Source organism: Clinocottus analis, unplaced genomic scaffold, assembly GCF_023055335.1.
Source record: "Clinocottus analis isolate CAN_PGR_092001 unplaced genomic scaffold, fCliAna1.0.p SCAF_5, whole genome shotgun sequence".
In the NCBI taxonomy this organism is placed as follows: domain Eukaryota; kingdom Metazoa; phylum Chordata; class Actinopteri; order Perciformes; family Cottidae; genus Clinocottus; species Clinocottus analis.
In genome coordinates, this window is record NW_027176207.1 from 20649959 (window position 1) to 20664482 (window position 14524).

The 14524-nt window shown below is 41.2% G+C and overlaps 2 protein-coding genes across 4 annotated transcripts; one reads left to right on the forward strand and one right to left on the reverse strand.

The window, feature by feature from the left end:
* Positions 1–639: 639 nt before the first annotated feature.
* vps26c (VPS26 endosomal protein sorting factor C) lies at positions 640–4484 on the forward strand. Its single transcript, XM_068600445.1, has 7 exons — positions 640–826; positions 1815–1958; positions 2730–2960; positions 3088–3162; positions 3356–3506; positions 3593–3745; positions 4269–4484. Exons 1-7 carry the CDS (start codon positions 770–772, stop codon positions 4349–4351), a joined length of 894 nt encoding a protein of 297 aa, XP_068456546.1. The 5' UTR covers positions 640–769; the 3' UTR covers positions 4352–4484.
* Positions 4485–4888: 404 nt separating this feature from the next.
* Positions 4889–13071, reverse strand: LOC137802512 (glycerophosphodiester phosphodiesterase domain-containing protein 5-like). 3 transcript variants are annotated; one of them, XM_068600443.1, is made up of 16 exons: positions 12961–13071; positions 10247–10453; positions 9607–9710; positions 8980–9073; positions 8815–8874; positions 8450–8548; positions 8275–8368; positions 7857–8002; positions 7561–7643; positions 7132–7282; positions 6444–6668; positions 6089–6246; positions 5850–5997; positions 5304–5386; positions 5120–5199; positions 4889–5034 (listed from the first exon to the last, which is right to left on the reverse strand). In XM_068600443.1, exons 2-16 carry the CDS (start codon positions 10418–10420, stop codon positions 4889–4891), a joined length of 1845 nt encoding a protein of 614 aa, XP_068456544.1. In that variant the 5' UTR covers positions 10421–10453; positions 12961–13071. The 3 variants fall into 3 exon arrangements, with proteins under 3 accessions (XP_068456544.1, XP_068456543.1, XP_068456542.1); XM_068600442.1 differs by having other exon boundaries at positions 7857–7998; positions 8265–8368; XM_068600441.1 differs by having other exon boundaries at positions 8953–9073.
* Between the last annotated feature and the right edge of the window lie 1453 nt (positions 13072–14524).

The window sequence follows — 14524 nt, forward strand, 5'->3', positions numbered from 1 at the left end:
ATACTTAAGTATTTGTACTTTTAATACTTGTTCCACAGCTTAACAGTTCATTTTGGGGTGAACTGAAGTACCTTGTGACCCAGAATCAGTGAGACTGAGAGACGAGCCGCTTGGAGGACAAAACCGGTTCAGCCATCGTCTCAGGTCGTCTGTAGCTTTTGTTGTAGCAACACTGTGTGTGTGTGTCTGTGTGTGTGCAAAGCAAAACACAACTGATCTTTAACTGCGATCAGCAGCAACTTTATTATTGCTCAGTTGGAAAGTCGCCTCTATGAACCACATGTTCTTAGGATAATAAAACACTCATGATTATTATTTTTTAGTGAACACTTTAAACTTTAAGCAGCTCAATTTACATTTTGGTAGATTATGGGCGAACGTCAGGGTCGCTTCCACCCAGATTACAGTTTATTAAAACTAGTGGTGGAATAAAGTTACTTAGGCACCTGACATTCACATGCTCTATTTTCATGCTCTTCGCCCCACAACATTTTACTTCAATAATTGCATTTCTAGTATTAGTACTTGAACTTCTTCCACCACTCGGTTTATTTGGCGCTTTTACTTTGAAGGTTTTATCTTTTGCCAAGAAAGCCAGGTGACATTGCCGCTTTTATTTTGAAGAACTGGAACCGGAAGTCGAATTGTCATCGCTGCCGAGCGGAGAGTGTAAAAAACGGAAGAAAACACGTAATTTCTTCGTTTGTGTTCGCTCATCCCAGCACAGACAGGTTCTTCTAGATGTCTGCGTGACGTGTGCTGGTCCAGGATGAGCGTAACTCTGGATATAAGACTGAAAAGAGCCAACAAAGTTTACCATGAAGGAGTAAGTGACGTTAGCCGCAACATGTTTAGCTAGCTTTTATTCAGCTAACGAGCCGTTGTAAGGTTTTACGACACTGTCGTAACTTAGTGTTTTACGTCTAGCGTCTTCCTCTCCGCGCGTGACCAACAGCTGATTAGCGATGTGTTTTTAATTTCAATATATTTGAGTCATTTTGAAGTACTTCTACTTAATTATTTGTTACGCTATTACTACATTTTACTCCACTGCATTTGTTTTGACAGCTTTATCTTCTTTGTAGATTTAGATTATTAATTAAATCAACTAATACATTATGATATATTATGATTATTAGCAGTGTAGTAACTTGGCTGCAACCATAACGCATTCATTGATTAATAATTGTAATATTTATACAGTATCTAATATATTAAATAATATATGTATTTCACTACTCTGACTATCTTTAATTTAAGTCTTTATTATTATTATTATTTATCTTGTTTATTGTGTATCATATATGTAAGACGAGAGCAATGTGTAACCAGAGTCTAATTCCACACACATGGCCAATAAAGCTGATTCTGATCATTTACTGTGTGTACTTAAAGTATTTGTGCTGATACTTGTCCATCAGAATCAGAATTTTTTTATTGCCACGTGAGTTAGTACAAACGAGGAATTTGTCCTGGCGGAAGGTGCATCACAACACAACAACAACAACAACAACAACAACAACAACAACAAACAACAGCAGCAACAACAGAGAACATTTAACTATACAAGAGAAAGTATAAAATAAAATTTGGATAAACAAGTAATAAGTAAGTAAATACGTAAGGTGCAGTAAATATGCAGTAAATAATTAGCGATGCAATTAAAAAATAAGAAATAAAGGTAGCGATCAATAATAATAACAGTAATAAGAGTAAAGTAAAGTGCACGGAATGAGGTTATGATTGTTGAAAGTGACAGGTGATGGGTAAAGTGGCGAGATCAGTGAACTCATGTCTGGCGTTGTGGTTTGCAGGAGGCGGTGGCCGGGGTCATCTTGCTGCTGTGCAAGGAGCCGCTGCAGCACCACGGCATCTCTCTGAGCATGGAGGGGCTGGTCAACCTGCAGCTCAGCTCCAAGAGCGTCGGCGTCTTCGAGGCTTTCTACAACTCCGTCAAGGTGAAATGCCGTCGGTCAGAAGGTCGGCGGTCTGAAGGTTGAAGCTTTCTTTGCCGATCATTAAGATCAAAACCTCACGGAGGAATTAGATCTTTGGATTTGAACGCTGAATATCAAAGCAAAAAAAACCTCTTTGATGTTATAGTTTTCAGTTTTTCTCAGTTTTAAACTATACTAGACACAACCTCTGGGAATAGGTGATGGATTAATTAATTAATTAATTAAGATTAAGAACATAGTTATGTCTACTTACATCCCAAATATGTACAATTGTATAGATAAGTACTGTATTTAAGTACAAATCTGAGGTACTTGTACTGTACTTGTGTGTTTATATTTTATGTAACTCAACAGTTGTTCTCCTCAAAGGGAAATGTTGTACTTTTTTACTGCTCTACATTTGTCTGAGAGTTTAAGTTAATTTACAAAGTTAGATTTTTTTTTACATAAAAAAAACATATGAAGTGATTATGAAACATGATATTTAGTTTACTATAAAAGTCGGGTTACAAGCCGCGCCTAGCTTAGTTGCTGCTAGCTCCCCACTGTATCAAGCTAGCGCTGCTGCTAGCTCCCCACTGTATCAAGCTAGCGCTGCTGCTAGCTTCCTGCTGCTGAAGCTAATAGCGGCTTGTAACCCAACCTTTACGGTATAGATGAAACCACCCAACATTTTTTACAAGTACATAACATGTATTAGCCTCTATTATGATGACGTCTCTACCTCTGACAGTCCAGTAACGTAGCGCTTCCTGCCCGTGCGTTCGATAGCCCATCCAGCTGATCAGCAGCAACATCGAGGTGGCCAAGGCCGGAAAGATCCCCGGAGGGAAGACGGAGATCCCCTTTGAGTTCCCGCTGAACACCAAAGGAAACAAAGTGCTGTACGAGACGTACCACGGCGTCTTCGTCAACATCCAGTACAGCCTGCGCTGCGACATGAAGCGCCCCCTGCTGGCCAAAGACCTGAGCAGGAACTGCGAGTTCATCGTGCACTCTCTGGTGAGCGAGGCTCCATTTAGATCAAAACGACACGGTTTAAAGCTACAAGGCTGCTTTTTTGTATTTGTATATTTGTAATATATATTAATATATCGCTAATCAGCTGCTCTGTTTTTTTGATTTTCAGCCTCAGAAAGCGAAAGTCGTCCCAACGCCGGTCAACTTCACCATCACGCCAGCAACCCTGCAGAACGCCCGCGAGGTGAGAGAAGTGACCGATTCATTTATTATATAGTTATTTTTACAGTAAATAGTTTTTGCATACGAAACGCATAAGTCAAGCTTATTAATCAATAATAAAACATTCATAACTGTGTTTAAGAATGCAAACTAATGAGTTTCTAATGTTCAATTAGAACAATATAAACCTGCGCTTTCTTTCTTTCCTCCTGCAGAGGACTTTACTGCCAAAGTTCCTGGTCAAAGGCCACCTGGACGCCACCAACTGCGTGATCAGCCAGCCGCTGACCGGCGAGGTGGTGGTGGAGAGCTCCGAGGTCCCCGTGAAGAGCATCGAGCTGCAGCTCGTGCGAGTGGAAACCTGCGGTGAGTTCCTTTTTTTTGACGACGCGGTCGGACTTCTCGTTTTGGGGGCGGGGCCCCGTTTCCTAAACGTCCGCCGCGCCTTCCAGGTTGTGCCGAAGGTTACGCCAGAGACGCCACGGAGATCCAGAACATCCAGATAGCCGAGGGCGACGTCTGCCACGGCCTCGCCATCCCCATCTACATGGTGTTCCCCCGGCTGTTCACCAGCCCCACGCTGGAGACCACCAACTTCAAAGTCGGTCAGTGACGCCTCCGAGTCTGCTTTCACTTTCTAGTCATGGAATTTAAAAAAAAGTTATTCCCAGGCCTGGAAAAGTCCCAAAAGTTGTGTAAAAGTGTTATATTCATGTGTTCATGACGTTCATTTATGCTGAGTTTGAAATAATTAACATGCTTTTAAAAGAAAGAGGAACAAAATATCAGCAGCATACATACATCTATATAAATGTTTATTCTTTTAATCAAACTATTGTCTCTCATTCATTTGTGTCATTTAAGGTTTACTGTATGCTTTGAATCCTCTGTGTTAGTTTAAATACTACATTTTATCACTTTCTACTGTTCACACACACATTTCACACAATGTTTGATCATGGACATTTGGTTTAAAGTCATAAAAATTTGATTAAAAGTTGGTTAAAAGTTATGAAAATTTGATCAAAACTTGGTTAAAAGTTATGGAAATTTGGTTAAAAGTTATAGAAATTTGGTTAAGTCGTGAAAATTTGACTTTTTATGAACGTTGTTTGTTTTCCGTTTCAGAGTTTGAAGTCAACGTCGTCATCGTGCTTCATGACGATCACCTCATCACGGAGAACTTCCCGCTGAAGCTCTGCAGAGTCTGAAGACGTTACTGCAGCACACGCTGCTGTTGATGGACGTCTGACGTTAAAGAGACACAAATATGAGCGTAAAAGCATTCCTTTTGTTGTTTTTCAATAATATATATGTAATAAATGTCAAATTTTTTAAACTTAATGATTGAAAGTTTTTTTATTTTGCAGCATCATTATATTAACCATTTTTATGACATACTAAAATATAACTATATTTATTACAAAGTATTCTAATTGTACATTTTGATGCCGCACTATCATGACTTTAAAATGTTTTTTTATAATATACTATACTTTGACTTTTCATGACCTACTAAGCTATGACTTTTTAATATAATTACGTACTATATTACGTTTTTGACATACTATATTATCACATTACATACTTTATGGTATACTATACTAAATAAGTAGTAAGTATAATATGACTTATTACAATCCTATGCCAATTATTTAATTGTCATTTTTGTGCCTTTTCATTTGTAAAAACAATAAATACATTAAAGGAATTCCTCACACAGACTTTAATTAGGATTAAAAGCTTTATTATAAAAGTTGGTCTCCAGACTGGAGACTCTGGTCGACGGGCAGCGCAGAGGGAGAACGTCCCCAATCTGATCCGGAGGAACAGATGGGAATCGGCAGGAAGGAGGAGGAGGAGAACGCAGAACCGCAGACGGTGAGCTGGAGACCTGAGGAGGGAACCATGAAGAGAAAGAGGGAATGAATAAGTCAACGCACGTGTTGTACATCATAAAAACATTCAGAGTACTTCACCTGTGGTGAACTTGCTGTAAGTGCCGTCGTCCATCGTGACTTTGCTGCTGGAGCAGGAAGACATTCCTCGCTCTCGCCACCTCCGAGTCAAACATATTTATATGTTTATATACTTGTAGTACTTTAACTGAAGGACTTATAGTATTGTCTCAGTGTTTGTGTATTTCTTAACCGCCAGACTCACCAGTGGAAGGTGAAGATGATGAAGATGAGCACGAGGGACAGCAGGTCGCTGAGAATCCACATCACGTTGTACTCGTCTGGACTCTGAGAGACACGGGAATAAAAAGGAAGCCAGTATTTCTCACCTCGATATCATCTACATGTACTTTAAAAACACAAAACATCATTTTGAGCCTCATCTACGACTTAAAGTAGAATTCTTCTCATACGAGAAAACCTGGTTCACAGGATTATTGATCGTTTCCTTCATTAATCTAGCGGAGAGCTAGCAGCAGCGCTAGCTGGCTACAGCAGGGAGCTAGCAGCAATGCTAGCTGGATACAGCAGGGAGCTAGCAGCAGTGATAGCTGGCTACAGCGGGGAGCTAGCAGCAGTGATAGCTGGCTACAGCAGGGAGCTAGCAGCGGGGAGCTAGCAGCAATGCTAGCTGGCTACAGCGGGGAGCTAGCGGAGACACCCACCGAAGGTAGTAACGGCCTGTTTTTTCTCTAAAGTTCATTTTGAGTGCAGAAGTACACGCTCTGAGTGTACTCAGCTGAAGTATTACCATGAGGAAGAGAGGCGCGCTCATGGCGCTGAGCAGCTGCGGCGCGTTGGTGGTGACCGACTGCACGCCGGCGCACCACGCCAGAGAGAAGAGCCACGGCTGGCTGACCACGTACAGGTTGGTGCTGATGTTCACGGCGGCGTACGCGCTGCACCATGGGAGAAGAAGAAGTCATGGTGGGTTGCAGAACACCCCCGAAGGTGGAGGCGTGGAGGGGCCCATGTTCAATACTCACACACCTGGTGAGCTCGGGGGACATGGCGCTGTAGTGCAGGTTGAGCAGCACGATGCGCTGGCGCTGCAGCTCCTCCAGGGGGAGCCGAGTGCCCGACGTCTGCTGGAGGAACGGGTCCAGGTCCTGGACCAGAGAGCGCAGGTCTGAGGGCAGCCACAGCACCTGGTGACACGCACACGCACACACACACACACACACACACACAATCTTAATGTTTCTGCTTTCTTAAAGAAAGAAAACATGGATAAAAGATATTGAATAGATGACAGACAGTAGATTCAAAATGAGAACGTACAACCAAAACACACAGACACACACACACACTTCAGCTCACTTTAAAGCTCCATGAAGCAGCTCACCTGCGAGGAGTGAATGGAGGACTCGTTCTGGACGACCTCCAGCGTGCGCTGGACCCAGGTGTCCCTGTACGGGTGACCTGTGGGCGGACGGTAGAGGTCAAAGATCACCCGCTTGTCCGTCCGGGCCGCCAGCTCGAGGAGGGCCTGCAGGCTGCAGATGCTCTGCATTCCCGCCTGCAGCCGGTCGGCCGCTCCCAGAGAGCCGGCTGTGCCGAACGGGTTGTGCTGGACGGGACGACAATCAATACACAATTAATATTGTGACATCACCGGCTGATCAATGAGTTCTTCACCCGCCGGTTGATTTTCGTAGTACTCGTCAGTTGAGATTACGATCAATACTTTGGGATAAGAGAAAGCCCCATGGTGCTTTTGATCAGTTTGTACATCCTCCAATTGACCTCCCGGCTCTGAAACATGAAGCCAATGTGTCATGTGTTAAAGCTGCATTCTCTCTCCTGACCACCAGGGGGCGACTCCTCTGGTTGTGTAGAAGTCTATGCTTCATGTGTTAAAGCTGCATTCTCTGTCCTGACCACCAGGGGGCGACTCCTCTGGTTGTGTAGAAGTCTATGCTTCATGTGTTAAAGCTGCATTCTCTCTGCTGACCACCAGGGGGCGACTCTTCTGGTTGTATAGAAGTCTTTATGAAAGCACTGCAGTACGTTTTCTACCCTTCGTGACTCACGGAGAGGAACCAGGTGCCGGCGTTCAGCTCCTCCAGCTCGGTCCAGGTGAACATGGCCGCCGAAGCGTCCTTCCAATTGGGGAACACCTGGTGGATGTCGGTGGTCCGTCGCAGCGTGCGGTCGTGCATCAGGAACGGGACGCCGTCCACGCTGCGGCCGAGACACGACGAGAAACCTCAACAGCATTATGTAATATCGATATCATTGAAGTCAGAGTGAATATTTTTGTTTATAGCCCGAAAATTAAATTATTCAAAATACTTGTTTTTGTCAAAACAACTCCAATGACAAAATGTAATGTTTGATGAATAAATAAATAAATATCCTGAGATTTAATAAGATGTCATGTTCCATCTTCGAGGTTAAAAATGAAGCTGATCAGAAGCCAAAACCGTTCATTCTCCTCCAGCATCGATCAGCTGACTGACCTGATGGTGACGTCTGTCTCCAGGCCGTCACATCCGGCCTCCACGGCTCTCTCGAACGACATCATGGTGTTTTCTGGAGCCAGCTGCCGACAGAGTCACACGATAAATGATGAACACACAGAGGAAACGTTCTGCGGAGCTGAAGAGGGGGATGCATCATGGAGAAGAAGGAAGTTAAATATGTAATATCAAACAATATATCCTCTGGTTTTTAACTCCTCAGATGTGAGAATTTGAAGATTTTCCCCGTCATATGTGACACACATAATGAAAAAATCATAAGTTGCCGTGCTCACCATCGGCGCTCCTCTGTGGCCGAAGAGGGCCGGTGCCGGGCCGAGCGTCCCGACCTGTTTGATGCAAGGGGAGTACAAACCGAGGGGCACCAGGTAGAGCGCAGACAGGATGGGCAGGTAGACGCCCAGGATGAGGCCCTGGCTTCCTTGAAACAAACAAACAAACAAACAAACACAGACTCTTGACTCCCATGTGAAGTTATGGTGGTTTTATTTAAACTTATGCTCATTTGCTTCAGGATTATTCTTTAAAAAAAATAAATTTAAATACTGGTTTATTACAATTTGTTTCATTCTGAAATTTTGGGAAGTATGTTTTCCTGCGTGGATTTAGACAATTGAGGAAATACACATTTAGCAGTTTAATTTAAAATTTTGCTGTTTTCAAAAATATCAGATGAAACAAACCCCGCCTCACTTTTACTGCTCATGCGGAAGAAATGCATCGCTATTGGCCAAGACAGCGCTGTCATCAGTAAGACTCCGCCCACGTGAAGATACGGAGCAGTGACCTGCAGCCGGGACACAAAACACAGCCTGGTGTCAGGAGGAGGAGGAAGAAGAAGAAGAAGAAGAGGAAGAGGAGGAGTCACCTGAAAGGAAAGGAGCAGAGTCGTCCACTCTTTCCTCCACAGGTCGGAGAGGACGGCGGTGGCTGCGATGGAGAAAGTCAGACTCAACAAGATCCCAATCTGACAAAAAGGAAACCAAATCTAACATCAGTTTTAGAATAACACTATTATGTGATGGAGGTTCATTAAGCAGCGGAAGATTCAGGCGGTTGCAACCTGCCACCTCGCTGCTAGATGGCGCCAAATCCCACGCGCTGGCCCTTTAAGTGTGAAAAATGCACCTCGCTGAACGCCGATGCGGGAACACGTCGTACGCGAGGCGAGCACAATAATCACAATGTTCCTGACAACTTTACAAGTGTAAATATAAAACACACTGCAGGTACCTTGTGACTCCAGTGTAAATAAAGCTTCTGGCCCTCTGACAGCAAACACAGTGCCAGCAGCTGCAATGAGACAAAGAGCGTGTATTAAATGCATACATACATATATATACATACATACATACATACATACATACATACATATGATAGATAGATGTGAAGCCTCACCATGAGCACGGTGACGTAGGTGAAGAAGACGGCGGTGACGACCAGCAGCACCACAGACCAGGGGAACCAGAAGCCCAGATTCATAAAGTTAAACCTGCAAACAATAAAAACACAACTAAAAACGTTAAAAACCGGTTTGTGATTTAAATCAGGATCCAACGATAAAGGTAGACACACGGTGTGAAATCCAGTGTGCAGAGAGATGTGGAACTCATCTTTTCGGTTCTGAATCTCCCAGAAAAACATGTTTATTTCATATAACTTTTTTTATTAATCAAGGATATATATTTATTTATTTATTTGTTATCATACTTTAATTTATTGTTATATTAATATATGACATTATGTCATTCTTTTTTTATTATTATTTGTAAATATTCATTGGTGTGCCATTTTTAAATGTCTGTGAAGAAAACAATATAAATAGTAATTGTGTTTTTAAAAAAAAAATGTATTTATTAGCAAATCTGCAACCAGTCAGTATGAATTAGTGTATAAAGCCTATCGACACGATAAAAAACATGAACATACAGATAAAAACCAACATAAACATAAAGATAACAATGAACATAAACATCAGGATAAAGACCCTGTGGACTCGTGGAGGGAGGACTGAACTGAACCCACCAGTCAAAGTCATTGTAGTCGTTCTTGGCTTGTCCCCAGAAGTATAGAAACACCAGCGTGAGGCAGAACGTCGCCACCAGCAGAGCGAAGCTGACTCCTTCCAGCTGGACACATCAAATACAAGTTGACTCATTGTTTTATTTAAACCTTTTTCCTCTATTTGTATTCATCACCTCGTTTCCGTGCAGACGGACGTCTGATCTTTGACCTCCAGAGAGAGAGAGAGAGAGAGGACTTCAAATAATAAAGATAAAGCTCTCTCACACACGTTCAATAATGACGCAACATGAACTTTTTACATTTTTAGATAGATAGATGGATGAATAGACGAATGAATACTTTTGTTTGTAGCAAGAAGCAAAGTTACAGAGTAAACATACAAAGATTAAGTATGAAAAATACTCAATATATACAATACAAAAAAGAGTGTTTAATTTAAGAAAATTAAATAATAAAGAAACTGCAAACTATACAAAATATAATATTAAATTAACTAACTAAACGTAACCTAAATGTAAAGTTTCTGCAGACTTTTATTTTGGTAAGACTCTAAAAACCTCATCACGGTAAACTCAAACTTTAGTTTTCATGCCCTCTGCACCCATAGGTGCCCCCCAGCATGCGGCCGGTGACCTCTGACCTTGTCGCAGCAGCAGGCTCCCGGCCGCGAGCTGCTCCTCTCGTCGCGGCCCCAGCGGCAGCCGTACAGGCCGGACAGGCAGGCGACCAGCGGCCGGTGGTCGCGGCGCCGCAGCAGTTTGGCCCGAAGACCCCGCAGCCCTCCGAGCTGCAGCTTGGACAGCGGGGACGCCATGACTCACGCGCCGCGCATCCCGACGCCACACACCTGCAACACAGGAGGCTCTCATGAAGCACCGCCACGATACCTCCGGGATTGTCTACGTCTAATAGTAGTGCACATTTTGAGGTACCGAAAAAGTCGGGTGAGAAGCCGCTCCTACCTTTGGTGGGTATCCCCGCTGTAGCAACTACCGCTGCTGCTAGCTCCCCGCTAGCCGCTTCTGCAACTGCCCGCGTCCCCGCTGCCCGAGTCGGGCGTCAAGCTGGGGCTGCTCCCGCTACCTTCGGTGGCTGGTTGTCGGGAGCTAGCGGCGAGCTAGCAGCAGCGCTAGCAGCAGTGCAAGCGGAGAGCTAGCTGGCAACAGCGGGGAGCTAGCGGGGACACCCATCGAATGTAGGAGCAGCTTGTAATCAGGCTTTTACGGTACTTCTACTTTACTTAAGTATTTTCTACTCACGCTACTTTACTCTCACGGATAATAATTGTACTTTCCACTTCACAACATTTATCTCACAGCTTTAGCAGGGCTTTCAAGTTTTCAAGGGAGGCAAGCGTGACATATATCACCCTGGAGACGTCGTCGACGGAGGGTTTTGATTGGCTGTAGCCCATTTCTTTTTTTTTTGATTGGCTGATGAGTGGCTCCTCTCGGTGGGAGGGGCTTGATTCCTCCGTGGTGAGGGCAGCGCGCGACCAGGTCTGTTAATTTCGATCTGCAGTCGACTTGTAGTTTGCAGATCACGTTTGGATTCATTTATATGTGATTATAAATAGATATTTATGTAGAAATGTGCATGTAGCTGCATCCACTGTTCTTGTTATGTCTTCCTGTGAAATAAATGATTGGTTTTAAAGTGTTGTATGAATAAGCTTTATGATTATCAAGCAAACAAGATATGTTTTTGGATTGAACATGAAACTAATAGTCAACAATAGAGCGTTAAGTTTTACAAGCTACTGCAGCCGCCTCGCTTTCGTGAGATTATCGTTGCCATACGATGGAGCAAATACATCGTAGTGTGCACGAGGAGCAAGTGAGAGAACGAGTTGCCCCTCGTATACATATGCGTTTAAAAGGGAAAACATAAATCATTAGCAGACTCAAACTCTTTCATTGTCAACATTAAGACAGAATATAATTAGTTTGATAACAGCAAACACATTGAATGTTTTAGTCAATGTGTGAAAATAATGTGTCTTTACAAAATAAAGACTGAAGGGTTTCCAATACAAAAAAAGTGTATCGTATCACAAAAAAAAGAATATTGTATGTCTCAGAACGCAGTCAGGGGAAATACACAGACACACACATGTGTTTGTATAAATATATAAAATGATATGAGTAATAGCATTGATATGAAGTATAATAGTACAACAGTCCCATTTTTCTGCATTGAATACTTTTTTTTCATATAAAAGTTAACATTGAAATGTATTTTTTTTGGGAGGTATTGCTTTTAAAAAAGGACCTGAATACTTCTTCCTTCACTAAACACTCGGACACACAGATTGTTCTCCCTTGATAGAGAATATAAGTTATGAAGAAGTACATTTGCTCACTAAAGGACACTTTTATAAATCACATTTCTGTGCACACTTGAAACCTAACAATCTTAAATCCTAAGATTCCTTACAAAAACAAGCCTCAGCAGGAACTCAGTTATATAAGACTATTGTTACAGTTTGTTTTGGTTATTTTGGACAGGAAATGAAAAAGAAATATCTCCAACTGCTGGGTTACAGTTTCAAGAGAAGCAGCATCTCAGATTCTGTCCATCGTAATTAAAAAGTGTCTTCATATGTGACGCGCTTGTGAAAGGTGCTTCAGGTTTATAGTCTTTGGAGAACAAAGGCTCAGCTTGTGCTGAAATTATATTTGTATTGCAATTCCCCATAAATAAGTATTGTGCTTTACACTTTACATTTGATTTTCATTATGAAATATAACGTATGCAGGAATGTTATAAGTTATCACGATGCACAGAGAAGCCTTGTTATATCACCCTGTAACCAAAGACTCCTGGTTTATTACTTTGTGTGTCATGGTCACACCTGTTGTGAAAGATCATAAACTAATGATTTACACCAAAGAATTTACAAAAATATAGCAATAAAATAATCTTAAATCAATAATCCAACGCTCCAATGCTGCTTAGTTGATCAGCATAACCAGAACATAATTTAGGATCAACATCTTGACGTCATGACGACCAATTCCCCACACATGTGATCGTCAAGCGTTACATCTAATTGTAAACTTATTTGCTCATCTGTATTATGGGCTTTATTTATGTCTAGTATGTGAGCCGAATTGAAGTCTGGATCAGAGACATTAAAAAAACAGCTGATATTAAATAATAAGCCATCCGCTTTGATCACAGAGCACGATAATGATAAAAATTGACGGATTTTTATAATGAAGTCTGGTGTCACGTTCAACATTAAAGAAACAACGGAACCTACTGCTTCGAGCGAACATTAAAGCATGCTCCATTATGTCTGTTGTCAACGCATATTTGTATAATATCAACAAGTAGCGTCGGTTGTTTTACCTCCACGTAAGCTTCCGGGTCAGTTGTGTCGCGATGAACAGTAGAGAAGCAGCCGCAGTGCGCCGTTCTTTCTCGGTTACCCGATGGAGAGCAGCTGGCTTCGGATGAGGACGTTAAGTAAAGCTAACTCTTGTTAGCGCACACGAGTACCGGAAGTCAAACGCTAACCGCCTTCAAAATTAAGGCACCAGATTTTTACTCAAATTTTATATTGGGAATTATGACAGCGAATATTGCACGGACATTTTTAAAGTGAACACAGAAACATTGGTATTTATGTTAACTTAACTTCTGATTCTTTTGTAAATCACTATATCGTTATGTGTTACAAGTTTAGATTCAAACCAAGGGCCGCTACAAAAAATATTTTTATTTTTGAAAGATTTGGCGGAAATGAACATATTGTAAATGATATCCTACTTTACATGAGCTCCTGTTGATGCCCGACACTTAACACAGCATAACGTCATGGGAAAAGTGACTTCATTGCCTCAAGAAGGACATTTAATTTACAGGCAGACATTAACACTAATGTAAAATATACTGTTTCCAAATAAAAGGGGTTTAACTATTAGCTTAGTTTTGGATTTGCTGCTGAAAAAAAACAACTGAAGGCACAATTTAATTAAACACAGATGTTATGGGGGACAAAGTATGCCAATAGAAAGGGGAAAAAAATATTTAAAAAAACACATCATGCAAAATCATTAAATAAATCCATACAAATATCCAAAGGTGTCAATTATTTATCACTTAAAGTGTCTCCGCTTAATTAACCGTAAGTATAGGCCTGTCATGAGAACTATTTTTCTGAGATGATATATTGTGCCAAAAATAATTTGGATAAACATAAACATAGCATATTAATGCAAGTATACATCCTTTCAAATCTAAAGAATATTTGGACATTGGAATGTGAATATGAGTGATATAAAATAACTTCTTATATATATATATATATATATATATATATATATATATATATATATATATATATATATATATATATATATATATATATATATATATATATATATATATATATATATATGAATAAAATAAAACCACACAACTAATACAATACATACAGTAGACTCAGGCTCGATAAACAAAACACAAATCATGAAACCTGGTTGTGTTTCAAGATAATTACTTCAAATGACGTCTATGACTGGTCATGTTTTGACGCCTTTTTAAAAATCTTAATGTGTTAAACATCAACTGTGTCTATTTTAGGCCTAACACATTAAATTATTAATCCCCATGAAACAGACTATAATTTAATGGAGGATTAAGGACATTAAAAGGGTCTAGAAGTCACATCTACTCTGCCAGAATCAACTCAGTGGAAAATGTCAAAGGCCCAGTACTTTCACAATAAAAGCTGATTCTGTATATGTTCTGCATCCTGCTGTTGTCAAACTGCAGCAATGTTTTCTGAAGTATACGCACATGATACAGTATGTGTACTGTGTACCACCCCTCATCAAGTATCAATCCCATCACAATAAATAATAGCGCATCCTGTTTCTTGTCAAAATAAATCATGTTGCTGAAATTTTGA

Coding starts and splice junctions, on each gene's coding strand:
- vps26c (XM_068600445.1), top strand. CDS start 770: ATGAGCGTAACTCTGGATATAAGACTGAAAAGAGCCAACAAAGTTTAC. Junction 1,959..2,729: donor CTTTCTACAACTCCGTCAAG/GTGAAATGCCGT, acceptor TGCGTTCGATAG/CCCATCCAGCTGATCAGCAG. Junction 2,961..3,087: donor AGTTCATCGTGCACTCTCTG/GTGAGCGAGGCT, acceptor TTTGATTTTCAG/CCTCAGAAAGCGAAAGTCGT.
- LOC137802512 (XM_068600441.1), bottom strand. CDS start 10,420: ATGGCGTCCCCGCTGTCCAAGCTGCAGCTCGGAGGGCTGCGGGGTCTT. Junction 5,998..6,088: donor ATGTCCCCCGAGCTCACCAG/GTGTGTGAGTAT, acceptor CCCATGGTGCAG/CGCGTACGCCGCCGTGAACA. Junction 5,035..5,119: donor TTACAGCAAGTTCACCACAG/GTGAAGTACTCT, acceptor TTCCCTCCTCAG/GTCTCCAGCTCACCGTCTGC.